At 37.3% G+C, this 27,492-nt stretch overlaps 1 protein-coding gene across 21 annotated transcripts in view; it reads left to right on the top strand.

Moving 5' to 3' along the window:
* The window catches only part of KCNMA1 (potassium calcium-activated channel subfamily M alpha 1), a 510,287-nt gene that overhangs the window by 337,763 nt on the left and 145,032 nt on the right, over positions 1 to 27,492 (top strand). For all 21 annotated transcript variants that reach the window (XM_075422929.1, XM_075422930.1, XM_075422928.1 and 18 more), the window contains 5 exons: positions 12,013 to 12,123; positions 14,373 to 14,478; positions 16,188 to 16,270; positions 18,188 to 18,257; positions 20,077 to 20,232. In XM_075422929.1, the coding sequence (XP_075279044.1) occupies positions 12,013 to 12,123; positions 14,373 to 14,478; positions 16,188 to 16,270; positions 18,188 to 18,257; positions 20,077 to 20,232 (526 nt within the window). The remainder of the gene's footprint in view (positions 1 to 12,012; positions 12,124 to 14,372; positions 14,479 to 16,187; positions 16,271 to 18,187; positions 18,258 to 20,076; positions 20,233 to 27,492) is intronic.

The following is a 27,492-nucleotide window of genomic DNA, read 5'->3' as shown; positions in this document are numbered from 1 at the left end:
GACTTTAAAGAGCCCCTGAAGGTGGTAATAGCTGACTCACAGCTTGTAAGGCTGTGTTCCTTGGCATCAGATGTTACCACGGGAGAGTTGTCACACTATAGTTAGAGACCTGGGCTATGCTATGGTACAAGTCACAACGTTTTGTCCCTACTTCAGGAGACCCTGGATACCACTAGGACTATGCTGACGTATCTTGTGAAAAATGCTGCTGTTGCATATGCAGTTACCTTCTGGAACAAGGTTGACTCGTCACTTCACTGTTTTGGACATCAGATTATCATGTGGTCTTCTCTTAACTAAGGGACAATGATAATTCACATGATTTTCAAACAACTTGGGTCTTTAGAAAAGCTGGGTTTACTGGAGTGCAAAGTACAAGATTTATGTTGATGAAGTTATTCCATTAGACTGACTCTGTGTGAAGACTAATAGTGCTGCCTCTCGTTCAAAGAGCAAATTCAGATCTCATGAAGCTCCTATTGATTTCATATGAGTATTACAAACACTCATGATTTTAAGATCTATGACCAGGGATTTTAAAGTGACTCTCTTCCACACACTGTATAAAACGTGTCCTAAGAAGAACAAGTAGTAGCCGTAGCATCAATATAGTATGGAGAATAACTAAACCCATAAAAAATACTATTTTTTTTACCTGGTAGCAAAAGTTAAATTTTATTGGACCACATCAGCTCATTATATTTCTATTGAAATTCTGCTTGTTTTCTTGACCAAGGTAAAGCCAGCTCTTTCTGGCATTCCCAGTAGCTGGACCTGCTGGTTTATAGCCTTTCATGTATGTACTACATGTACTTGGAGATACAGTAGTTTCTCCTCTATATCACCATTAGTGTTGCCAGCTTTTATTTCATTGCATATCATTGTGACGTTCACTGGCAGAGACACATTTGCCCTAAAAGACTAGTCATATAGGATCCTTTGACTATAACATAAAGAAGGTACTGCACGCAACGCATCTAATCAATTGTGCCTCTCCTTACTTTAAGAAGATATGTTTTTTTACTTTATTCCTTTCAAATCATCACCCCTGCATCATTTTATAAATGTGGATTATGGTTATATCAAGTAGTTTTTCCTCTCTGTGGAGCAGAAAGACTGTAAATGCCCAACAGAGCTAATTCTAGAGTACTGTTTTATATCACTGGGTAGATAAATTAAAGTTTTTCTTTACTTACAGCTTAGACTATTGTATGCTCTACTCAAGCAATTAGAGGACACAATTGAAAACTTCAATACTTTCATTTTTTGAGATACTCTCAAATGTCTCAAGTTATTTTTTACTGTAAAGATTAGTGTTGGAAACTTCCATCGTAAGTCACTTATCTAGATTAACAAAATGCCTTAATTTATTTCTGAGATAGGGTAGTATCATTACTTTCCAAAAATGTTTATTGGTAGCAAAGGCCTACTCTGTTTCATATTTGTATTCATCCTTAGTTTCTTGAAGAGAGTAGTTTTTCAAAACACAGGTCTTACACCTTTGTTTTTGAGGCTCTGAAGGAGTCAAAAGCGGGGGGCAATATGGTTAAAAATTATTTTACATACAGAGTTTTGGTCTCTCCCCTTCTACATTGTCACTAGTACCCAGCATTGCTCAGATGTCTCTAAACTTAGACCTGATCTTCAGTCAGAACCCCACATACTGAAAAGCTCAACTCCAGATTACAGGCTTCTGCTAGCTTTGGGGTGTGCTTAATTTTTTTTTTTTTTTTCACTTTTTTTTTTTTATTTATATGCGCTATCTGTTTGGTTTTAGCTCACTCTGTCAGTGCTTTCTCTGCTGACCTCTACTGCCTGTATAACTTGGCGTTTGAAACTCAGCTCTATCATCAGCATACAAACTGTTCGATTTAGTTTATGCATTGTTTTCTGGTTCAATTATTAATTACTAAGTAGTTTAAAGATGTCCTTTGCTCATGTGGGCCTTTCATCAGAGAATCTAAGCTTGGGAACTGCACAGTAAAAAGCCATTAGCACCCCTTGTTTGATGTTGCTTTTGCAGTCAGTAGAACAAGATTGATGAAATGTTATGTTTGGCCAAAATTTAAGTTTTCATTTGGAATTCAGTGTTGAGAGGATGAATTGTCAGAACCAATAAGTTTTCCGTTGCTTAGAATATGGGCATGTGGTAGTAATTAGCAATGTAAGACCTTTAGTTGAGCAACCAAGCATAGATTCTGTCAGCAAACGTAATGAGAAACTACAGTTGTTCTATTCCTAACATCAGAAAGTTTCCAGATAAAATGAAATGCATGTACAAAATGAAAGCAGCTAAGTTTTGTTGAAAGATATAGTTTTGACTCTTAAAATAGCAAATGTGTATACTTTTTAACTTTCACCAAAATAGATAAATACATGGAATCTGCTCTGTAGCATTTATATATATGTTTATACGTTGCCTCATGAACGATGTCTGTGGAATAACACGTTTCTAAGTGACTATTAAACATTCAGGTGGGATGTTAAAATTAGCATATGATCATATACGTTTTGAGGATTGCACTACGTGGCTTTTATACTAAGGAGAGCCTTTCTATAGAACTGTAACTAATGAAGCACTTTGAATGTACACATAAAAATTACTTCTACAAACTCTACTTACTAAAGAAGAAAAACAACCAACACACCAGGAAGTTTGATCTCACATTTAGTTTTGCTTTTCAGCCAGCAAAATCTCCAAAGGACTAATAAACTCTAAAGGAATCATTTTGCTCAATAAATAAGGTTACTTCCCTCTTAGATGAGACACATACGTACAGAGTTTGGAAACAGAAGTAGTTTGTAGGTAGTGTGCAAGTATCACTGGTTAAATTTACTGGATACTAAGTAGTTTTGTTACAAATTCCACAGGGATTTTTAAATTTTAAAATTAATTTATAATCTCTGCTTTGTTATATATTCCCATAACGAGACTTCTAAGGTCTCACAGAACACAAAGCAGGAATTTCATTATAGTCTTTGACTGAAGTTTCACCTGTTAAATAAACAACAGGTTTGTTGCATATTTATTATAGCATTTATATGCACTATTGCATATATACCAAAATGCATACCAGTATATCTATACAAAATGTGACTGAGACCAAACATACACATTTAATGAAGAGTAAGGTAGGCACTTTGGCACAATTACAACCTAGTGCAAAAAAAAAAAGAAAAGAAGTTACCAAAAAAAGTGATGAGCCTTATCCTGATTTTCAGACTTATAAGCAGTGAGGTCTGCTCTTTAGGTGATGAGATTAGTGCTAAACAGCTGTTTTGCTACTGTTTACAGATCAGCTTATCAGGAGACTCTAATTTTTATGCTGTGTCCTGATACACCAGGATCAGATGGTCACTAGCCGAGAAGATACTGGCCGCTTTGGTTTAGTTATGCTCAGAACAAACCATCGCTTCTTGCCATAATCACTACTAAATATAAATGACAGAGAGAAAACCAGACTGTAGTTACAAAGACAGAAAATACTTGATATTAAATATATTTATACACACCTAGGATGTAACTTGAGAAATAAAATTCAGGCATGTGAAACCATCAGAACTCTTGATGCAGCCCAGTAACTTGAGAAATAAAATTCAGGCATGTGAAGCCATCAGAACTCTTGATGCAGCCCAGGACATGGTTGGCTTTCTGGGCTGAGTGCGTATTGCCGGGTCATGTTGAGCTTCCGGTTAACCAGCACCCCCAAGTCCTTCTCCTCAGGGCTTCTCTCAGTCCATTCTCTGCCCAGCCTGTATTTGTGCTTGGGATTGCCCTGACCCATGTGCAGGACCTTGTACTTGGCCTTGTTGAACTTCATGAGGTTCGCACAAGCCCGCCTGTCAAAGTCCCTCTGGATGGCATCCCTTCCCTCCAGTGTGTCGACTGCACCACACAGCTTTGTGTCATCGGCAAACTTGCTGAGAGTGCACTCAGTCCCACTGTCCATGTCACTAACAAAGATGTTAAACAGCGCCGGTCCCAATACCAGTCCCTGAGGAACACCGCTCGTCACTGGTCTCCACTTAGACATTGAGCCATTGACCGTAACTCTTTGAGTGTGACCATCCAGCAAATTCCTTATCCACTGAATGGTCTATGTCAAATCCATGTCTTTCCTATTTAGAGACAAGGATGTCATGCAGAACAGTGTCAAATGCTGTGCTTAAGTCCAGGTAGATGACATCAGTTACTCTTCCCTTATCCACCAATGCTGTAACCACGTTGTAGAAGACCACCAAATTTGTCAGGCATGTTCTACCCTTAGTGAAGCCATGTTGGCTGTCACCAATCATCTTATTTTTCCACATGCCTTAGCATTAGCCAGCTTTCCAGGAGGATCTGCCCCATGATGTTGCTGGGCCCAGAAATGAGACTGACTGGCCTGTAGTTCCCCGGGTCTTCCTTTTTACCCTTTTAAAAATGGGAGTTATTTTTTCGCTTTTCCAAACAGTGGGAACTTCACCAGAACTTCACTGGAACTTCACCAGTGTCATCACACTGGAAAATATCTGCAGTATGATACAGGGTAGACTCAGAGCCTAAACATCGGCTCTTTCTGTAACCTGTCTGTAGACAGTATTTGAGGGATCATTTTAAAGTAGGTATTTTTAAAGTGAAGTACAGTAGAAGGGTGAAAAAGTGTCTTCAACTCTATCACCATAGCCAATAGACTATTGGTTTTAGAATGTAGCAGTAAGCCTACGGGTTAGTTCACGCGTGCTTACCTCTGGAAGCTGGAAGAGAGGCGGTGATCACTTTGGTTTTGGATGTTTTTGTGGAGTGCTCTAATGAACCTCTTAACTATGAAGTTCAGGCTTTAAGTCTTATGAGACAGGGCTTTTCTTCAAGAAATTCTTGGGTTTAGATAATGAGAGTTCTGCCATTTCACTCTTTTTGTGATATATGGAACTTACACATTCAGGTCTAGCCAAAATAGGACTTACAAGATCATCTGCATTATTTCTTTTAAGAAGAAAAATTTTAAAATGTTTGTTTATTGTGTAGTGTTCATATTAGTCAGGTCTGGTCTGAGATTTGGTTAAAGATCCAGGTTTGGTTTACCTCTAACTAATTTATAATTAATCTTTTATTCTTTATTTACTCATTTACTTGAGAATCTAGATTTGTTCTTATCCAGTGGTTTCATTTCTGTATTCATGTGTTCGTGTGATCAGGCTGGATGTTAATTCTGTGACATATTTTCCAGTTGAAGACATTAGCGTACTGTAAATCAGCCTGCAGAAAGCTCTGGAAAGCATATGGAAAGAACATTTGTACACTAATGGACTGAGAGAGAGACTGGATAACTTAGTGATTTTTTTTTTTTTCTTTCAGCATTTCCTCTAAATTGAATTACTAACTTTTAATTCCCTGGACTGAATTAATTTTGTCTTTTTCATGCAAAACTGTTATCAAATCCAGTGGAAACTCTTTATGAGGGCAGCAAGCAGAACATAGCTTCCCACGAATAGATGTTGGCAGAGAGAGGGATTATTATTATTTTACATACATGTATGTGTATATATAAACTGCTTATCTTGTCCCAATAGTAAATAATTATGCTAAACTTTGTTAAATATTCAAAAGATTTAAAAAAAAAAGATCCAGAGGCGTTACCATAGTTCATACGTAAGATTAAAAATTGTATTTTAGTGAAGTCGCAGTTCTTTACTCTATAAGCCATTAAAACCTGTTGTTTCTTTTCTCTCATGATCTGCTCTGCTTCCCAGAGATTTCTTCAGATTTCTTAAATTTGCAAGCCATAAATTAGCAAATCATCAACATATCAACGGGAAGAATCATCTGTTAGAGATTCCTTCCAGAAGGAAACATGGGATTCAATAACTAAACTTCACAGAGAAAAATAAAAACTGTAGACAGATAGATATGGTAAACAGAAAGACAAACAGAGAATTGAAGTTGACAGACCATCTTGGACTCATTAGACATTTGAATTTGATTAAAAATTAGAAAAAAGGTTTTGACTCTTATCCAGATACTTTGGCAAAGCTCCGTCTGCTGCAGTAATGAGAGGCACAGCTCCAAAGAAAGTGACATTAGATTATTACATTATATAATTTGATACAATATGTAAGATATTAATTTCCAGTGGGATGAGACTGTAATAAGAGAATGTGACATGGATTGCATTATGATCCCCAGGGGTGTCTCTATTTCCCATCTGCTAGCCATTCTTCTAATCCCACTGTTGCAAATGAAGTCTCACTTAGCGATAAAGAAAATCTGACGAGTGTTAAATAGGCTGACAGATAGAACTAATAGGGCAAACTTTTTTTTTTCCAATTTTGCATGCTTATTAAACTATATCCATTCTCAGGAAAAAAGCAAGAAAGGAAACATGGGAAGTGACATATAACAATATTATGACTTAAATGTGTGTTCTAGGTCTCAAATCACGTTCCATTCCTACAATAGCAGCACTAATTTTATATTTCTAGTGAAAATTGTAAAAATTCCAACTTTTCCTTCTCTCTGTCTAAACTTTAATAAAACTTCTGGGTTTGGCATCAAAATATCAGTTGTTGCTGTCCAAATTTTGACCCAAGAAAGACTGAATCTGGTTTATAAATCTGCTGATCTGCCATATTCCACAAAATGTAGAGGCCATGACTTTAAGTGTGGACATTCCAAGGAGTGCAACGTGAGATGGCAGGAGTGGTGAATTAATCAGCAAGTTTTAGTGAATTATGACTTCTTGCTTTCGCTCAGGTTCTGTTTCAGAAAATTAGTCGTGACATTTTGGGGTGATTTCTGTGGAAAGAAATGCATTGGCTCTGGTCGTGAATGAAATGCTGAAAGATCTTAAAGCCTCTGCTAACTTCTGTGTCACTTACAAAGGTTTTAGTTATTTTTTGAGTCACTGAGCATTTAAAAAAATGCGTAAGGCAATTTGAAAAAGAGTAATAATGGGAACATAGAAAGCAATTTATTTAAAGGAAAATATTTTCATTTGGTTTGAAAAGTAATAACAGGGTGTCTTGTGTGTGTGATTGCTGCACAAAATGGTACAAGAAAGAAACCCAGGGTTTGGATTAGAGCAGTAGATTAAGGTCTCTTTGTAACCGAGATGCTAATGCTGGAGGTGCCCTGCATTTTGCTGTAAGCTTTCTGCTATCGACTCCTTGTGCGTGCTATAACATTTAACAGTTTGTACTTGTTTCTACTAAATTATTCACTTATTTCTTATGGTGATACAGCTGTGTTGTGTCTAAATGTTGTGGTATTTTTTATGAAAGCAGAAATACTCTAGATATTACCATCAAAACTGAAGGAAAGGATGAATTCATCCTTTACTTTAAGCTACAGTGGAAGCTTCTTAACTAATCCAGACCCTGGCAGAAACAAATCACTGTGCTTTCTTCTTCTTATTGCAGTTTCAGAGGTATGCATCAAGCAAAGAATATTAACTTTTATTTCTTAAGTTCCTTTATAGACAAGCGTTTCACAGTTCCTTAGATCATAAAAATATAAGATAAATTCATTTAGCTGTAACTGAGCAAGGAAGTTGAAAGAAACAAAGCAGCTCACAGGGAATCTCTTCTGATAGCATGCGATTGCAAACAGACTTTGATGCAAGCTCTAATATGCAGTTTAAACAAAGGAGTGTGCTATTTACCCAGGATTAAAGTATCTGAAATGCACTCTGTTGGCCTGTTCTCTAGTAGAAATCTCACTTAGGTGGGCATAAAATATTTGAGGACCTGTGTAAGTGGATTCTTTTGTACCGTTTGTACTTGGATTTGTATAAGTGCACTTGAAGTAGCTTCATAGTTGTAAGAATTCACAACTAATTAGGGTCGTCTTGTGACTGGATATTTGTCACACATTAGCAATTTTACGTTTAAGAGAATTTGAAATGAATCCTTCTTGATTCTTAATTTTACATACTTATACTGGTCACTGAGTATTTTAGTATCTGCGTGAGAGGAAACATTCAAATGCCTGACGTTATTGGTTTCCCATTTATGTTAGTCTAATGAATGATCCAGTGCTGTTCCACTGATCTGTACTGTGTACTATACACTGAATGTAGCTCTTTGAGTGTTATCTGGTATGAACTAATTCCTTTTTCTTTACGCACAACATAAGAGAGATTCCAAAGAGCATGGAACCTACTGGAAAGAACAGATAGTTTCTGTCAGAAATAGTCAGAATTAATCACAGCGGCTTCAGCAGAGGCTGCACGAGTTCTCTCTGGTTCCGAAATAGCTGGCAGCTGAAGCTATCAGGTCCAATTTACAGAAATTAAAGGTACCTCAGACATGTTCTCACATACTGCAATCACATCTCCAGTCACTGTGTAGTCATGTTCATTTATACATCTAATGTTGATACATATTTGAAAGTCAATGCTTTTGGCTTCTCTGTAACTTCAACGCTTTTGAAATTTTTAATCCTTCAGGAGTAAAGAGAATAATGAAAATCTGCTTTCCAGCAAACAGGTGAAGCAGAACAAATGTTAAAGTAAAGTTGCTGGGTTGTTGCGCACTTGACAGACAATTTGCTATATCCTTGAATATTTTTGACTTGTCTCCTGCGTACTAGAAAATTTCTGGAGCCTGATTTGAGAATCAGAGTGAGCAAATAGAGAGCTTACAGTTGAATTTTAAAGAAAACCCCCGTGACTTGTTTTCAGAGCTCTGTGTTCAGAGACATAAATGACTAATGCAGAAAGGCAAGTTTGGGAGTAACTCTTTTTTGTTTCGTACCCGCTACAGTGATTTTTTAAATCTAACCTGGTATGTCTTTTTTGGTCCATGAGTATCTGTTCTAGATGAGTGGCTCTCAGTCTTTGCTTTTGTCATATATGCAATATATAGGCTTTTTTTAACGTTTAAAATATTGTAACATTGTTCTGGCTCACTATATGCATTTGCTAAATAAGTGCTCGTTAGAGGACCATCCTTAGGTCTGAGTCTTCTGTGAAAAGAAAAACACGAAATCATAACTGTACAGGACCTATTACTCTATTAATGTAAGAGCGGAGTTCATATTAAAATAAGACATGTGTTTAGCCAAATGAGACACGCATAAGCACATGCATAGACTTTTCACTTACTTGAACTGAATTCATAGAATCTTGAATAATGTTACATAAATTGTAAAAAGCATAAGCAGCCAGAAATGTATTGTAAACTGGTGTATATGTAAAGAATGCACATCACTAATAGACAAACAAGACCGTATGTACAGTCTCTGTTGACATTTATTGATTTTCTTAATAAGAAAAAGTAACTGAGACCCATTCTTTGTTGAGGAAAAACAGTTAGACTTTACAAGAACCCATTTACTTCAACCACAGCAGCCCGCTACTGGTACACAAAGAAAGAATTTAGACGGGCAATAGACGACAGCATGATCTGAACACTAAGCAGAAAGACCATAAAGAGTTTTGAGCATATGTATTTGATATAAATATTATAGTTTTATAGAGAAATCTAGATCAATATGTGCCACACTTCATTTAGTTACTTGACAAGTGAACACCCTATATTCAACTGAGTGCTGAACAGAATTTTGTATTTATTATCTGTGATTTATTATGACAGACTAGTTAGAGTGGGTTTTTTCAAGTTCTTTATACTTGTTCCAATAAAATGGATATAAATTCTTTCAAAATAAACAGGCAAAAGATTTGCCTTTTGTCTTGTGTCCTCTGAAGGAGGAACCACACAAAAATCCTTTTTGAAGAATCCTATTCACAACGGATCTGTTTTCATTTACAGTACTATTTACATGGATTAAGTGTATGTTCTCAATTATCTCACGTCAGATTTCTAGATGTTTTAGCTTTTGCTTATTTCATTTTTTTCTTCCTCAAACTGTTTGTATCTGCGGTGGCTTTGGACCTTTTATTGCCATCTTTGTTTACTCTTTAAGAAGCTAGTGCATTTTTAGCAAATGTACCGTGATGTCGATGCTTGAGCAGAAAAAAATTAGGTAGTGTAGAGAATTTCAACTGTGTAGAACTACTGATTTTTCCTGTTTGGTCGCTGTAATTAATTTTGAGAATTTTAAATACATATGGGAGAGAATGGTTTAGTCTGGCTTTATTGGTTGATAGAATGTGGCTCGTGATAACCTTTTGATTCTCTCTAAAAAATTCTTTTTGCAGCTTCACAATCACACAATATGGATTCCCATTGGTATATCAAACCAGTTTCCCCTCTGGTACATGATACCAATGACAACTATTACTTAACAGAAACCTTAATCCTCCTGAATACTTATCAGCAATAAAAATGTCTTAAGTTCCTGAATTTTGGTTTTCAGTATTGTAAGGGGATTTCTACATTTCGTTTTTGAAGAATGAAAAAAAGTTGGAAATAATAATTATTTATCTGTAATACTGTATTATTTTTGAGGTTTTTCATAAACAAAAGCTTAATGCAGACATTAGATGTTTCTGTTGACCAAAAATTGGTCAACAGAAACAGTTGTTTCCTACAGTGTTTTCCTACAAAACCAACTCTAGCTGAAAGCAAAAGATAATCCAGTTATGCTGGCTTTACTTAAACTCTCAGTGCGTGGAAGAAAAGGGGTGATACATGGGAAGGGAATGGTTATTGCAACAAACAGGAAGTTATAAATCTTCAAATCATATACAGGACAGATTGGAACAATATAAGCTCTCCACGTTTTCTTAAATAATGCACCTAGTAACTCTCTCTGGGCAAGCAGGAAATCTGTTTTAAATTTCTTCTACTTCTAAGCAAAAATATAATTTATGTTAAAAGGACATTTTTCTGTGGGAGTTTTCAACCAATAATTAGTGCAAGTATCTCACTGGAAAATATTGTTTGAAAACCAGGAGGGTTTGTTGCAATCACTGCTCAGGGCACTGTCTCATGCTATAAATTAACAGAAAGGAGGGAGATAACGTCCAGCCCCAAATCAGGGTGCTAAAATGAAACCAAGGTGCAGATGCCTGCTGAGGCTTCCAAAGGAATCATCCTGATCCTCAAATGTGAAAGTGTAACTTTCTGTTAGTTCAGGAATTGTGTCTATACCAGCTTGTCCCTTTTCCTGACTTCTGGGAGCAGTGTGGTAGCTGGAAGTGTTAGCAATAGGCATACCATCTGTCTTAAACCCGTGAGGGGAATGGAAGCTGGGGTTGAGTTTATTCCATGAAGAACATTGTGAGACAGTGTAGGATATTCTAATCACAAATTTTTGGACTTTGCTTTACAATAATAAAGGAGCAAAGATCCCTGAAGTCAGGAAGAGTGCAATTTCCTAGGCCTTTTCTTCAGCGTCTCAGAATTGAAGATGTAGAATTCAAGGATGTGTACATAGGTATATATTGTGCTTCAATCTTACATGGGCAGATACATCTAATAGTGGAAATGTGGAGCAGTAGAAGCCTTTGTGACATCACAATCTGTGCGACCTTTGATTTTTCTAAGCAATCTATTGCAATGGTGTAATAAATAATCATTTCTTGTTGTGAAGTACTCTCCTTGTAGGAGTTATGTTAGGGAAAAGATTTCTTTTTTACTTCTTAAGGCCTGTAATTGGAAAGCTTTGCACTGCCTTCATTGGCGTGTCTGCTTTCAACCATGGAAAAATAATCAAATCATTTTAGGGAGATCTGCTGTCTCATTATGTCAGAAACCAAAAATTTAAATGGTAAATGTCAGTATTGGAGATAAAGGTGTGGAGAAAGATGTGTAAAATAAAGAAATGTGACTTTGAAAGGGGCTGGTTAAAACAGTGTATAAACATATATATAAATTATGCCACTTATTGTTAAATGTGTAACACGACTTGGCCAAACGGTTTGTAATAATAGTCTTTGCAAGTGAGAGTGTATATGTATATGCAACTGCAAAGCACCTCTTGGAACTGGTGTTTTCCTCCTCTGACTTCAAGGAACAGGATCTAGAGAAACATCAAGAAGATAACAAATTATCACCATTTCCTCCTTTGCTTTCTTGTTTGCTCATTTTACCTCCTTTGCAAGATTAACTCTGCTTTTTCTGTAACAGGCACATAGTTGTCTGTGGTCACATAACACTTGAAAGCGTGTCCAACTTCCTGAAGGACTTCCTGCACAAGGATAGGGATGATGTCAACGTAGAAATCGTCTTTCTGCATAAGTGAGTAATCTTTCAAGATCAGTCGTATCATCTGTTACTAAAACACATTAAGTTGGGATGTATCTTTTTTTGGGAAGACAGGGGATCTTTCATGCTCCAAGTAACCATAAAATTTATGTTTGTGATTACTTTTGTTATCAACGTATTTTGAAAACAGCGTTTTCTGTGATTTTTATAACCCATTGCAAAGTATAGGTGTTACAAGCAGATGGGCCTCAGACCCAGTTGTGTCAGTTGTGAGGCAGATAGCTATACACAAAGCTGAGGTGGGAAATTAAAAATATTAAAGTAGTAATCAGTAGAAGTGAGAATTTTCTTTAGTGGCAAATATTTCTAGTGAAACTACCAAAATTGGCAAAACCAGTGAAAAAATTCACATCACGAACTTATGCTATCTGAAAAAAGTATTTTCACCTTTGATTTCACAATGAAAAAAATGCATATTTCATGATTGCAAACTATTTATAAAAAGAAAAATGTAGGTGCGGATGTAATTTTAATATAAATGAGATGTGTTACTTGACAGATATAGTGAAGACAGAGAAGAAATTCTTGTCAGGGTGATAATTAGTACTGCTCTTTTACCCACAAATACATACCTACACACAGAGGTTCTGGCATTTTTCTGATGGGGGATTTGGAAAGGTGTGTGAAGGTCGTTGCTGTTTGTTGCAGGCTCTGTATTACCCATAATCCAGCACCAAATAGGCACGCCTGTACGAGGAGCTGCTAGGAGCAGCCCTGTGCTAGAGAGAGAGACAGTACGAAAAGTCTTTTCTGCTCCAGAATGCATCCATTCAGAACTGTTGCAAGTTGTGAACGAGTAATATTTTTGTGTTTAGCAGCCAGTTCTGCACTTTTCTTCTTGTCAAAGAAAATGGTTGAAAAGTTAAGGAATGATTTGTGATGATTCAACAATCATCAAAACATCAAAAACTAAGAATCAGCAGCACTTGCACAATATTTTTTATGTATCCCTTTCAAATTGAACTGAAGATGATACCCTTAAGTAACTACATTCTTTGCGTCTTTCTTGTCTCTGAGTAATAAGAAGAATTGACGGTCAGAGGAAAGCAGAGATCCAGCTTTCCACAATGTAGATGCACGGTGATGGGAATCAGGGAACTGTATGTGCACCTGAAGGGAGTTTAGCACCAGGCTACTTGCTTGTGCCTGCTTTCTTCTGTACCTTCACAGACAAATATTTGCCTGTATCTTTTTTTATTTTCCTGTTAAATTTAGCATGTGGCATGACAAAGATCTCATGCACTTGCTAGGTAGCTATTAAATCCCTTCTGTTTTAATGAGTGGCATCAGAAAAGGTATTTGCAAGGTTGGTGCCACATGATGTAATACATTGTGATACTTTTTTGTTTGTTTGTTTACGGCAAAACGAAATGAGGCAGCAAGTCATGGTATAGTTATGTTTAATTGCAGCTCCCACAGGCCACAGGGTCCCTGTAGGGTTCCTTCTTGGGCTTTGAGTGATTTTGCATTGGGCTTTGTTGATGCAATCAGCTGTCTTGCAAATGGTGGGGGCATGGGGAGGAGGAGTGTCTAGCTAGATTATTTCTGTGGAGAATTAGGGGACCTAATAAATGCTTATAAATATCTCAAGGGTGGGTGTCAGGAGGATGGGGCCAAGCTCTTTTCAGTGGTGCCCAGTGACAGGACAAGGGGCAATGGGCACAAACTGAGGCACAGGAAGTTCCGTCTGAACATGAGGAAGAACTTCTTCCCTCTGAGGGTGAAGGAGCCCTGGAACAGGCTGCTCAGGGAGGTTGTGGAGTCTCCTTCTCTGGAGATATTCAAGACCCGCCTGGACGCGGTCCTGTGCAGCCTGCTCTGGGTGACCCTGCTTCGGCAGGAGGGTTGGACTAGATGACCCACAGAGGTCCCTTCCAACCCCTACTATTCTGTGATTCTGTGATTCTGTGAGAGTGCTGCGTGAGGAAGATTTCGTTTATTTGCACCGGTTCTTCTGGATTCACGTCTGTGAGAGACTGGCGGTGAGCATGCAGAGTGTCACAACAAAGTGGGCCAGGAGCTCTCTCGACAGAAGTAGGGAAGCGAAAGCAGTATAGCATTTGTCTTTTAAGTACCGCACACTGTTTCCGCACCACAGGAAAAGCATCAGCAGAAGTCTGAATACCTACAATGAAGCAATGGGTTGGTTTATAAATGAAGGAAACGGGGCAGTTACGGAAACTCACATTTGCTCTTGTGTTTTCTTCCTCTTCCCAATGCAGTATCTCCCCTAACCTTGAGCTGGAAGCTCTTTTTAAGCGACACTTCACTCAGGTGGAATTTTATCAGGGTTCAGTCCTTAATCCCCATGACCTGGCGAGAGTGAAGGTAACAGCTCTGTTGTTCTGTTCTCCTGCTAACTGACTTTTTTTCAAGTACTCATTGCATATGATTATTTGGAAAAATAAAGCTCTTCTTCATGTAACCCAGATGATTGTTTTTCCAACTTTATTAGCTTGCCTAGTAAATGATAATATCTATCCTTATAAAACTTGTGTTCCTTATATCTTTAGATCTTCAAAGCTGCAGTAACAATGTGACTTAAGATACGTTGTCTGCCGTTCCATTGAACTATGTATGAATTTTTCATTGAGGTTTAATTCAAGAGTCTATTTTACATTAATGTTCAATGTAATAGAACATTGTCTTACAATAATTGCTTAAAGTGCTATTGTCTTACCTTCATCAGAGTGATTAGAAAATAATTTTTCACCTGTCAAACCCTTTTTCTATTTTCTAGAATCCTTGGGAAAAAAATGCAATTTAAGATTTTTAGTAGCTAAAATGAGATGGTTTTATTGTCTAGAATTCTTTATGGTAAATTATTTTGTACTCTTAAAGCAAAGCATGAAGCTTAAGTGAAGAAAAAAAAGATGGCAAGCTGTCAGAGACAGCGTTAACTCTTATGTTTCTGGGATTTTTGTTTTTTTTTTTTTTTAAAGGAAAGTAAACAAGCTTCTTAAGCCAAGAATATTTTAGTGCAATGTTAACACTTTCTGGAGTATTAATCATGTCTTTTGTCCATTTTGGCTGCAGAAATTGCATAACCTTTCATAGCCCAACATACACTGTTTTGGTTCATCAGAACAAAATGTTCCAATTGTGACCATAAAATTGTGCGTTGGTGTTTTGTGTTCTGTATTCCACCCTTCTTTGTATTGGTATTTGGTTGTATGCACTGAAAAATACTTTTGTCATCTGCTTTGACCTAAATAGAGCCAAAGTTTGGGTGGACATAGAGGTCTGTGAACAGATCAGTTCTCCTGCTCAAGCTTTCTGAAACTGGTGCTCTAAATCATCGGTTCAGCTGCCTCTTCGTGTCTCTAATAGGATGTCGTGGCTTAACCCAGCAGCCGGCAACTGAGACCACGCAGCCGCTCACTCACTCCTTCCCCCCCTTCCATTGGGCTGGCTGCCTGGCTGTGCTCCCTTCCAGCTCTTGTACGCCTGTACATTAGCTGAGCAAGGGAAACTGGAAAAGGTCCTTGATTTCTCAGCAAAAACTAAAACCGTTGCTGTATTATCAACATTCTTCTCATACTAAATCAATGACACAGCAGCTACTGGGAACAAAATAAACTCTATCCCAGCTGAAACCAGGACACAGGAAGCTACCTCCAATTCTTTCCCAAACTCCTGAATTTTCCCAATTCCCAAACAAAGCTGCAGGGCCAGTGGGAGCACTGCAGTGATATAACAGGAAGTTGCTATGGATTTAGGGGTCTAAAATTCAGTCTCTGGTTACAAAATACATGTCCATTAACATCTCTGTGCCTCATCTGGTGCAAAACAAGAGTCGATAATTGAACTACTGGTCTGGTCTGAGCATCGTAAGGAGGTTTCAAGAAATTGCTATAAGAGCTGTTATCGTCACTCACATTAACTCACTTTAGCCTTATAATATTTTTGATTAGCAGCATTAAGAACTGACATTCCACACTCATGATGGCAGCTTTGGATTCCTTAATACTTTATGATGAAAGGAGAGCTGGAAAGAGAAGTGGTTATTTATGTTTGCTTTTTCCTTGGTGTCTCAGATAGAGTCAGCAGATGCGTGCCTAATCCTTGCCAATAAATACTGCGCTGACCCAGATGCTGAAGATGCCTCCAATATTATGAGGTAAATTCATTACTTTTTAATAGGTTTTTGGGTCTTAACTCTGATTAGCTAACTTCTGGTGTCCAGATAGGCTATAGCCGCACACAACGTTATTACTCAGCTGTTGCACTTGCAGGATTTTTTTTTAGGGGACAAATTAAAAGATTCTCTCAAAATTTTGGAAAAAGATACCCTAAATTCCTGCCTAAACTGGTTTAATTTGACTGTTGTAGAAAGAGTGTGTCAGAAGAGACGCTCGTAGCACAAGCTTTGGTAGTCTTAGTCATTTTGCAGGACCTAGGATTTAAGTATTTGTAGCTGAACTCAGTCCCAATAGAAAAGAGAGGAAAGGGAATGCAGTTACGTTGTTGCAACAATATGTTACCTGAGTGCATGTATTGCATAGGCTGGTGTTAACGATGGGACAGAATGACTCTTAATTACTTCATACCTTATTGCTCCTTGGTATGTCTGCTTCTACAAGTAATTATGCTGCTTCGGGGAAAGCAAGGTATACGCTTCATGATGGTGATGATACAGTGGTCTCCTAGATCTGGATGCGAGAGATCTGTCTGTCTATGGAAGGTGCAGGGCTTGAATATACCTAATTTAGTTTTCCAAACATGCTATTGAGTTTCAATGCAAGAAACTTTATTTTGACATCAATTGCATAAATACATTGGAAATATTCCAGTTGGAGACTAGTGAATTCTTAATAGATTTTATACATGACATGTAATAGAATGCAAAAATGTTCTTTTAAGAGTGGAATTATTGTGTCTTTTCTCACATTTAGATGAATTTAATTCAAGAAAATTGAATGTTTAATCAAATAATCCAGTAAGAAATGGGAAATTAGAGGGAAGACTTGTTTTCTCCTTCCAAAACGTAACATAAATTAAAATAATGCATACAGTTTTTTTATCTATTTCATACCCTTGCTTTGGTATGCTTCAAAGCAAAAGCCAGACTAGCAGTTTGCAAGATGCTTCCTGCAAAACACCAGTGTAAACAGTTATGGCTCTCAGAGTCCTATGAGACTGGTGATTCCATAATAACTCAGATTATTTTCTATTTTGATTGTTTTATATTCTTTCTCTGTATTTAGTTTGTGTCTACAGAACTGATTATTTTTGGCCTGTTTCTCTCTTTAATTTTGCTCAATGCTTTTTTAATTTTTAAATTGTATGTTCATCTCTTCACAAAATGTTGGCAATCCACTCATTTCTCAAATATTTTTCTTTCCAGCCACTTTCAGTCTGTACACAGCTGAGTATATCTTAGGCTCATTAAGTAATTACGAGTGCAGTCAAGCTGCATATTATGGAAGTAGCCCCATATTTCATAAATTCAGACATCAGATATCAGTTTCAATATTGAGCTTTTGAATAACCCATAAAAATTAAGATGAATTTGCATGTGGATTTATGTCAAACAAAATCATTATTCATAGAGTTTAAATATGATTAATGTCTTGCAACTATAAATAAATAATATGTAATGGGGCAGAAAGGGATTATTTTCAGACATTTATCATTGGAAAACTTGACCAATTATGTTGATTCAAAGAAGTGAAGGTAATCACTGAATGACGTAGTAGTTGCAAGTGTATTATTTACTTAAAGGAATGAGTACAGTATCTGAACAGAGCTGCTAAAATAAGTTTCTTTTTCTGCAAATTCCATAAGAGTGAGCTATTCAACGGAATAGTTCCCAGAGCTTGATGTTCTCTACCATTAGCTGATGGTTATTAACTGAAATTGACTAGAATTAAATATTGCATAGGTCTGACTTCAATCAATATGCTTTATAGCCGGATGAATAAGAGGGTACAGTTTTAACTGTGGAACTTGACAGCCCAGTAACATAAAGGTATTGGGATAAGTTATCCAAATATCCAACCAGCTAAAAGTTATTGTCTTGATTTTATTTTTTTAGAGTAATATCAATAAAGAATTATCATCCGAAGATAAGAATTATCACCCAGATGTTGCAGTATCACAATAAGGTAACGTGACAACAAACAGTGTCTCTCCCCAGAGTTTTTTGCTACGTTGCCATCCTTTATACACAGTTTTCCTATCTACACTAACAGTAAGCATTTTTCTTTACAAACAAGAATGTCCTAATAAGCCTTGTCATGTAATCCAGTTACAAGGTGGTTCAGTTTTATTTATATATGCAAGGGATCTTATCAAAATGCTCTGACATTTATTAATTGCCTAGGGTCTAATTCTCAAAACTGCATTGTCCATAGTTGCTATTGATTCCAGCTGAGCTTTTAACCGCTCAGCTTCTGTAAGTTTTGCTCATCTTATCACACTAGAGATACCTGAGATGAACTGGTGGCCTCTGGGCAAGTTATCTGAAGTCAGTTCTTTGTGGATACTTAAAAAAAATCATAGAATTATAGTCGTGTTGGAGATTTATTGTGATTTTGTGTTTCTTGCATGACAGTGTAGACCTGAAATTGCCAAGTAGCAGGTAGAAGATAAACAGAATTAAGTGTTTTGTCATATAAAACATATTTCAGTTGTGGAATTTGTTCCTAAAAATGTTGTGGAGGTCAAAATTCTAAATCCGTTTTGGAAAGGAATTTGGTAAATGTTAGATGGTAAATCTGTGGCGTTTAAACACAGTAAGGTCAATTCATTCAGTCCTGAGTTGAGGAAGTCCATAAACTGCTGACTAGCAGGCCTAGGAAGACTATATCAGAGGACAGACTGCTGATATGTGACCTGCTTCTTTTGTTATTTCTAAAAGCGTTAACCACTGCCCAGTGTTAGAGAAAAGGCTTGGCTGGGTAGTCCTTCATTCAATGCAATACAATAATCCTGGTACTCCGAAGGTTTGACTGCTAAAAACTCCTTATACCTGTGATCTTCAGCTAGAACAAGAGCAACAATTACTGTTGCTTGTGATGTCTTCTAACTGTATGTGAATGGATGGAGCCCGTCTTTTCATAGAATAAAAGCAAGGTGTTTCTCTGCTTTAAACAGGTTTGGAGGGGGAAGAGTTTTTAAATACTGCATTTTTTCCTTTGCATTTCCAGTGCATGTGTCTTCAAGACTAACTTTTGTCAAAGTGCTGAACTGTAACATTAACTTATGAAGGGAGACAAGCATGAAGGCTTCTGTGTTTCCTTATGTCTGTGCATTTCTATGAGGCAGATGGATGAGGGAGTTCGATAGAGTTATGCCAATAAATGAACAGTATTAATACTTATCTAACTAACCAGTGTCAATACTGGAGGTCTGTCTTGATCAGCTATTTTCTTTATTCTATGCTTATAATTAGCAGTCTTAGGAAAAAGTTTGTGTTTTGACTAAGTCACGTGCTGTCCTTCAGGGTGGAAGGAACAAAATAGAAAAGACAGAAGATGTTGTATACCTTGTTAAATTACAATGTCTTATAAAGGTTTCAGCTTCACACAAGTGGTAATCTAAGTTATGTAATTTCCTGTATCTTATGTATGTGTGTAACCAGTCAGAGAATGGTTCAAAATACTGTAAAAGGAATACACAGAAGGGAAGGAAATCTTTACAACATTCTGTGGTTTGTTCAGGTGTGAGGATAGGCTTGGCAGAGTGTCACAGCCAGAATATGGTTTGAAAATTTTAAGATTTTGTCTATAACAAAAGATTAGAAGATTTCTTAGCATAGACTTACATTCTAAAATACTTTTAGTGTTTCTGTCTACTCAGAAGAAGTCAAGCCAGTAGTAAAGAAAATCATTCACTGCTCTCTCCTTCAATACTGTACTGTATTTCAAGAAGTATTTCTGGTTCTTCACTGGTAGGTTTGTTGTTTATTTTTTCGTTTTCCAGGCTCATCTGCTAAATATCCCAAGCTGGAACTGGAAAGAAGGGGATGATGCAATCTGTCTTGCCGAGCTCAAGCTGGGTTTCATAGCCCAGAGCTGCCTGGCACCGGGCCTTTCAACAATGTTAGCCAACCTCTTCTCTATGAGGTCGTTCATAAAGGTAATGTCTTGTCTCATCAGAATGTTTTAGTCCACAATGCAGTTTGTCAGAAAGCGGAGTAGAGAATGTGACTCAAATATGAAACAGATAGGAACATATTGATAGATTTTGTAAAAGAAAAAAAAAACCCAGCACACATGTAGATACATAAGTTCTCTGCTGCAAATTGGGTAATGAGCCAGATTCTGTCAAGCTATGTTTTTATTTTTATTCAGCAAGTGTTTGGCTTTTAAATGATGATTCAGAGCATCATCCATTTCAAGGGAGATATTTCTGGTGTTGCATGTTTTGCTTTATTTTAGTCAAAACACATATTTAGCTATGAGAAAAGCCCCTGCTGCTAAAACAAAAATATGATTTATGTAGGTCCCATATAGCAACAAAATGCCCAGAAAAAAGGACTAATCGTTTTGTTTTTTTGGATCAAGTGGCTAGGAGACCTCTGACTGTGAGAGTAAATACGGAACATGTGTTGGAACTGAAGCCTATACAACATCATTCATGTATGTGTTTCTCCTTGGTCAAAGAGCTCTTTTGGACCTACATGGCAAAATTTTAACCCAGTTATTCCTAGACTTCTGTGGCAGCAATACTAGTTCACTTGACCAAGGCCCTGATGGCAGCAATCTGTGCTTCCTTCCTCCTGCTTTTCTGGGATGCTGATTCCAAACATAAAGGACGATCTCTTTCCAATCCCATGAGTGTTGTTAATGGGATGGGAAATGCTGGAGTACAAGGTAGGCCATGGTCCACTTCAAGTCCATTGTGCAAGTAAGCAAAATTAAAAAAACCTAATGTCCTCAGGTGAGAAAGCCAGGACTGTTCTTGCGGGTGTGGACGTATTAGTGCAGGGTAGTGAATCTTCACTAACTTCTCATGAAGTCCTGAATTTCTTATTAAGGTATCCTTTGGACACCTCCAAAAAACTGGGGACAGCAGACTCCTGTGTGTCAAAAATATTCCAGACTATTACATATAGTCAAAAAAATGCCAGTTTTCAATATGGAAATAAGCTTGGGCTCTGCGCTGTACTGTCTGCACTTACAATGTTTGCATCTTTCTTTGTGTTCTGAACAAAAAAATCTGTTTTACTTCAGTAAAGCCAAACTTGGGAACTGTCTATGACTAATCAGCATATGGTCACTTTGATATTAACCCTTTCTATGTATATCCCAAAAGAAAACTATATCTCTTATTAACATCATTCTTCTTGTCGGTCATTTTGGTCTGCCTCACGCTTGGCTGGTGTGGTAACCCAAAGCTTTCAGGAGTCTCAAACGTTTGCAACAGTCACGCTAGTGTATCCAAATTAGTGAGGCAACCTGTTCTGTCAACTTGCTCTTGAAACCAGGAGTAGGCCTGAAACTTTTTCTCAGCTTCTGTCTTTCAAAAATCAGAAAGGATCAGTTTTCTCTCAGGCATCCAAGTATACGGATATCTTCAGAAGCCTCAGTCTTAATGCAAGTTATTTTAATACTGAATTTAAACTTGCTGTGAAAAAACTGAGAGATTTGGAAAGTGACAAAGTGTACAAACATCTGACGGGGGGGAACTGTACTAGAGAGAAACAGATTTATGGCCTGGATTCATAGTTAAAATGTTTAGGCAAGTCAAAAACTGCAAATGTAAAGGTATCATCATTCCAGAAAATATATCTAACCAGTTACGTCATTATCTTACCCACCTTCAATCCTGTTTTTTCTTGCTTTAGAAGATATTCTTGTAATAATTTCAGTACAGTGACAGGTTGGACTACCTCACTGATCAAGTTTCAAGCTGAAGGCTCAGCTTTGCAAGGCACTGCTCAGATTACGTCTGAGGATTTCTATAGACACAGAATGAGCATAAAAATAGCAATGATTTTGATTTGAGGGAAGCTATCAATGCCAGTTTTGCTCTTGTGTCTGTGATTTGTGTACACTTATAAACAGAATAGGATGCAGACATACCTTCACTTGCCTTACTTCAGATGTCATCTTCAGATGGCAATGAGAGAAAAAAGCTGTCAAATAGTGCCTTGGGAGAATGCAAGACTCTGTGAGTAGATTAAAAAGGCATCTGCTCCTTAACTAAGAATGTACATCCAGGCAAGTAAAATGCATATCGTCATTTCCCAAGATCTCGGAGTATATTAAAATCTAAAGCAAAATAAACATACAAGAATTGAGACATACTTCTTCATGAGAATCCAACTCAATTGGCAACAGCAAAAGCTTTGTTTCTTTATTTAGCTGAAAGGAAGTTCTTTCTCCAAGCTGTCCCACTCTTAAAACTGCATTTGAAAGAGAAAACTATTACTTGGTGGCTGTGAATCAACAGTGTGTTGCAGGAGAGCAGCTACATTGACTGGAATTTTTAAAGAGGACTCTATTGAAAAGAAAGACGTCCATTCCCTAAAAGTACTTCCGCTCCTTTACATTTAGAGCACTGAATTTAAGTGCTGTCAGACCTTCATAAATTCCTTGGGCAAACATTGAGTGGAGACTCCCACAAGTGAGGAGATTGTCAGGAAACTTCTGTGTTTTTAAAAGAAAGCTTGGAATGTGTGTTTTTTCCTCCTTCATAATATGATTAGAAAGTAATTTAATGTGCCATAAATGTTTGGTCAGTCAAACACAAATTAACATGATTGATGGTGGCATCGCACACATTTAACTCATTATGTGTTACTTTACAGCAAAATGATTTGGGTAAACAGTCTGCCCAGTATTAGAGGCAAAACAAACAAAGAAACCTCAAAATATTAAATTTGTTCCTAATATTTTCCTTTTGGTTTTAGCGATGTGATCTCATATGGCATCTTTTATGTTCTCTTTGGCACCAAATAACAAAATCAGCTCAAAATGATTAAAGTTCTGTAAACACTTAAAGGAAGAAAGATAGATTGCACACCAAATGATATGTTAAGCAAAAAACCAAAGCACACCAAAGTTACACCAGTAAACTGTATTTCAATAGTCCATTCTTTTTATAACATAGAATGTTGTCATTAGTGTATTAATAAAGGACTTGGGACTCTTTATTACTTGCATGGACTCAGAAAAAGACAGAAATACTATACTGTAGTGCAATTTCTGTATTGTTTGAATTAGCAAATGCGTACCAGAAGCCTACCCATATGAAAAACACTGCAAAGAGTAAGTAAAGAATAAAAGGTAGAGGTGGTCAAATTTTGTCCCTTCATACAACGATGCAAACCAATATGAGCTAGTACTGTTGTTTGAATTAATAGAATGTGGAATGTAGTTCTGGAGTGTAACACAAGTCCACAAACAAATTAGTTTTGTCTTTGCTCTGTTGGTAAGACAGTACACCTCATTCCAAATCTGAAAAATGATCCAGAGCCGTCTCAATTCTCCTCTAGGCTATTATGAGAGCAGGAATTTTCTGTGGGCTCTTTTGACAGCCGTTGCTCACACCCACACGTATGCAATGCTCACTTCTCCCACTATATTCCTTGCTAGTCCAGCCTGAACGAGACAAGTAAGAAATCCACACAGATTTACATCAGTCAGGTGCTTACCTGCACCAATAGAGCACATCAGCTGGTTTGCTATCTATTTTTGGTCACCTAGGCAGCCTTGGACTGTTTTAAAGTATGAGACTAGGGTATACACAGTGAATTTCTTCAAATGAAGGAGAACTTTAAAAGGGGGGTGGTGAGGGAATGAAACTTCTCAACTTATTACAAAGTTCTTCAGGAGGCTGCATAATGAACTGAGTACCTGATCCTCCTCGCAGCATTTAGACCAAATATTAATGTAGCCAAAAATATGTTTATTCCCAAATATATTTATTCTCTAGAAGGTCTGCCTGAATATAGTACTTCTAATCATGGAGTCTAGGAAGTAAAAACTGTTGTGGTTGAAAACTGTTCACTATTTGCAAATAGTATCAGTCCTGTGATAAACGTGGTATATTTGTCTCAGGCTGAAGTCTGCCGTGGTGTGCGTTTTTCAGTCAATCATTTGAACAGATCAACACCTGTCTGTCTTTTGCATTATGATTAAATAGACATACTGCTCTGTTTTGTAAATTTGAAAGTGTTAAAAATAGAGCCTTGTATGCCTTCGAGTTCAAACCCATCAAGGCCAGCATCTAAAGAAGTACGTGTCATAATATTTCACGAATACTCTCTCTGCTTTGATGTACTACGAGACTCTACATTAGTATGAACAATGAAAAAGTTCATCTAGCTCTCATATGTAATTAGAGCTAATCTTAATTAACATATTTGATGTTTTATAAAACACTCTTTTCATGCCTATTTAGAAAAAAAATTCTTGCATACAGAAAGAACTGTGGGATAGTTGGCTGATGTTGCAAAATTTTTATACCTCTAAGGATACTTTTTAGCTATGATTTAAGCAGACAATGCGATTGAGTAAAGAGGTAGTTGATAATTTATAATGCTCAAGGAAATTTAATTTTAAGACTGTAAATCGAGGAAGCTTCACTCTTTGCTAGCAATGTATGAACTTCTTTTCAGCCTGAAGAAGAGAAGGCTGCGAGGGGACCTTATAAATGCCTACAAATATCTGAAGGGTGGGTGTCAGGAGGATGGGGCCAAGCTCTTTTCAGTGGTGCCCAGTGACAGGACAAGGGGTAATGGGCACAAACTGAGGCACAGGAAGTTCCGTCTGAACATGAGGAGGAACTTCTTCTCTCTGAGGGTGACGGAGCACTGGAACAGGCTGCCCAGGGAGGTTGTGGAGTCTCCTTCTCTGGAGATATTCAAGACCCGCCTGGACAAGGTCCTGTGCAGCCTGCTGTAGGTGACCCTGCTTCGGCGGGGGGGTTGGACTAGATGACCCACAGAGGTCCCTTCCAACCCCTACTATTCTGTGATTCTGTGATTCTTTTAGCCAACTGTTTATCTGTCAGATATTGATATCCATATCTAAAGGTGTAATAAAACCAGACATTCACACAAGCAATTTGGGTGACCGAAAGGGCATTATAGGTGAACTTGAGGAAATGTTTAAAATACACAGCTTGCAATGTACAACTTGTTCAACTACCAGTCAAGAATATTCTGTGTGTACTTTCTTTTTATTCTCATCTATGTTGCTGGAAAAAAAATCCACAGTGCTGTGGAGAAGAGAATTGTAATATTACATGTCAGGAAGCCCTGGAAGCATTTTGAGCCTGGGGGGAGGCAGGAGTCCCTGTGTTGGATGGAAGTAGATGAAAACAGCTTAGCAAAGGCTCAAGAAAATTGCCTTAGTGCAGATGTTATTTTCTAGGCATTTTTCTAACACATTTCTCTACATGGCATTATGGGCTTCTTTGAAGAGAAATTTTTTAATGTATTTTAGAAAGGAAATAGGTAACAACTTTCATGTTTACACAACACTGATTTTTTTTTTAATGTAAACCTTATAATTTTGGGAAGACCATTCGGAATTTCTGAATTGCATGCACTTAGACAAAGTACTGCATACTGGGACATGTATGCTGAACAAAAGAAGTTAGCCTATTAGAATAAAGCAAGATCACTTTAATAGAATTTACTATACTTTTTGTAGAGTTTTTTATTATTCAGTTAGATAGGATTGTTTATGAAAGTAAATATATGTCTAAAATATCAAGTGGGTGATCTTCTTCCAAACATCTGAAATTATTCTCAAAAGCTTTGTACTGTTTTGTGCTCTTTCCTTGGTGATGATAAGCTGAGCTTGCTCAGTGCTAGAGAGCAGACTTTACAGCGGCTTTTGTTTTGCTATAAAGGAATTTTCATTGTGTCACTTCCTTAATATTTATAAAGACACCCCTCCATCCTCTCCCTGTTTTTCCTTGAAAAACTCAGTAAAAGATCCTAGGTCACACTACAACTCTACCGTTAGTTCTCTGTCTTGATAGTGAAACTTAGATCTCGACAGAAGAGATTATACAGCATTATCAGGTTCAGATATACTCAGTCTCTTTCATGTAACTATTTACGTCGTTACCCTGAGAAGCAAATGCTATGAACAAGATAGATCAGCTGGGGCTACAGAGCTCCTGGTAATTACACTGCTAGGGGGTAGGATTGGGTGTGTTAAAGGTTTAGGTTTTTTCCTGACAATATTAATGGTATTGCTTGCAAGATGTACATTGTTTTTTCATCTCTGTGTCACCATGCCTCACTAGGAAATGATTGTATTATGTAAATACGTTTGCTGATGACAACATTGTATCTATATACAGATAGAGCAGAGCAGAGGAGCATTGCGACTTAAAAGAAAGATACAGATAAAAATTAGATTTCTTCTGGTGGTATATACTATGTCATCTTCCAGCTATTCTTCATACAGACTACTGAATCAGTGGGTGATTTGTTTTATGACTATCCAGGAGACAGAATTGCAATGTTACGTAGTCAAGGGAAGATAATCATGTGCTTACAATGCTGGAGAGTAACTTGGGAGATACGGATTCAAGTTACTGTCGTGGCGTGTCACATTCCGTTTCAGGTCCAACAGTTATCTAAACTCTCTTTAACTTTCTACTTAGCTGTGATTGGAACAACTTAAATTTTTGTTGCTACTTGTTATGATATTCTCTTGAGTTTGTGAGGTCTCTGAAGAAAAAACATCTACTTCTTAGTGTGTGTAGTGTTGTTATCCTGTGATAACATTTTGCTATGATTTAACATCAAAGTCAAAAGAAAATGCTACGTGCTTACTCTTAACAATTTATAGAGTGGTCACCACTAGAAGATAGTGAGTGATTCCTCGCTGCTGTATCAATGACTATTTGTACTGTCTTGTTGTCTTTCTAGAGTGTTACATTTACACGTGTTGCTGCAGTATCAACTTGAAGTATGTTAGTTATTTAACTTCAGGGATAAAAATAAGTCACCTGTGAAGCCTTCTCCTTAGGGTTGTGCAGGGGAAGGGCTTTCATAAAGACAGATGCTCCTTTTCTGTAAGGAAAGGCATGTAGAAGTGCTTTTTGTCATTGCTTGGTGATGCGCTTGAGGTGTACAATATTTGATGAGTAAAGAAGGAGGTCTGAGTTAAAAAGAAGAAATAGAATTGTCCTTGATCAATTAGTGTGCCTTCATCCAACAGTTATACCTTGTGTAAGATCTGTAGAGGGCTGTGTATGAGGCTAAATAAAAACAGAAATAGCATGCAAGAAATGAGAAGAGGTGAAAGGGAAAAGAATAAATGATAGCAAGACCCAATAATGTCAGTGTTTTTTGTTGGTTATTTTTCCCACAGTGAAGTGGTTCACTGCTCTCGTGTTTGTGCGTGTCATGCCTTCTGATGCTCT

This window comes from Opisthocomus hoazin, chromosome 6 (assembly GCF_030867145.1).
Source record: "Opisthocomus hoazin isolate bOpiHoa1 chromosome 6, bOpiHoa1.hap1, whole genome shotgun sequence".
Lineage (NCBI taxonomy): Eukaryota > Metazoa > Chordata > Aves > Opisthocomiformes > Opisthocomidae > Opisthocomus > Opisthocomus hoazin.
The sequence above is the reverse complement of the archived record's forward strand: the minus strand, read 5'-3'. Positions and strand labels throughout refer to the sequence as shown.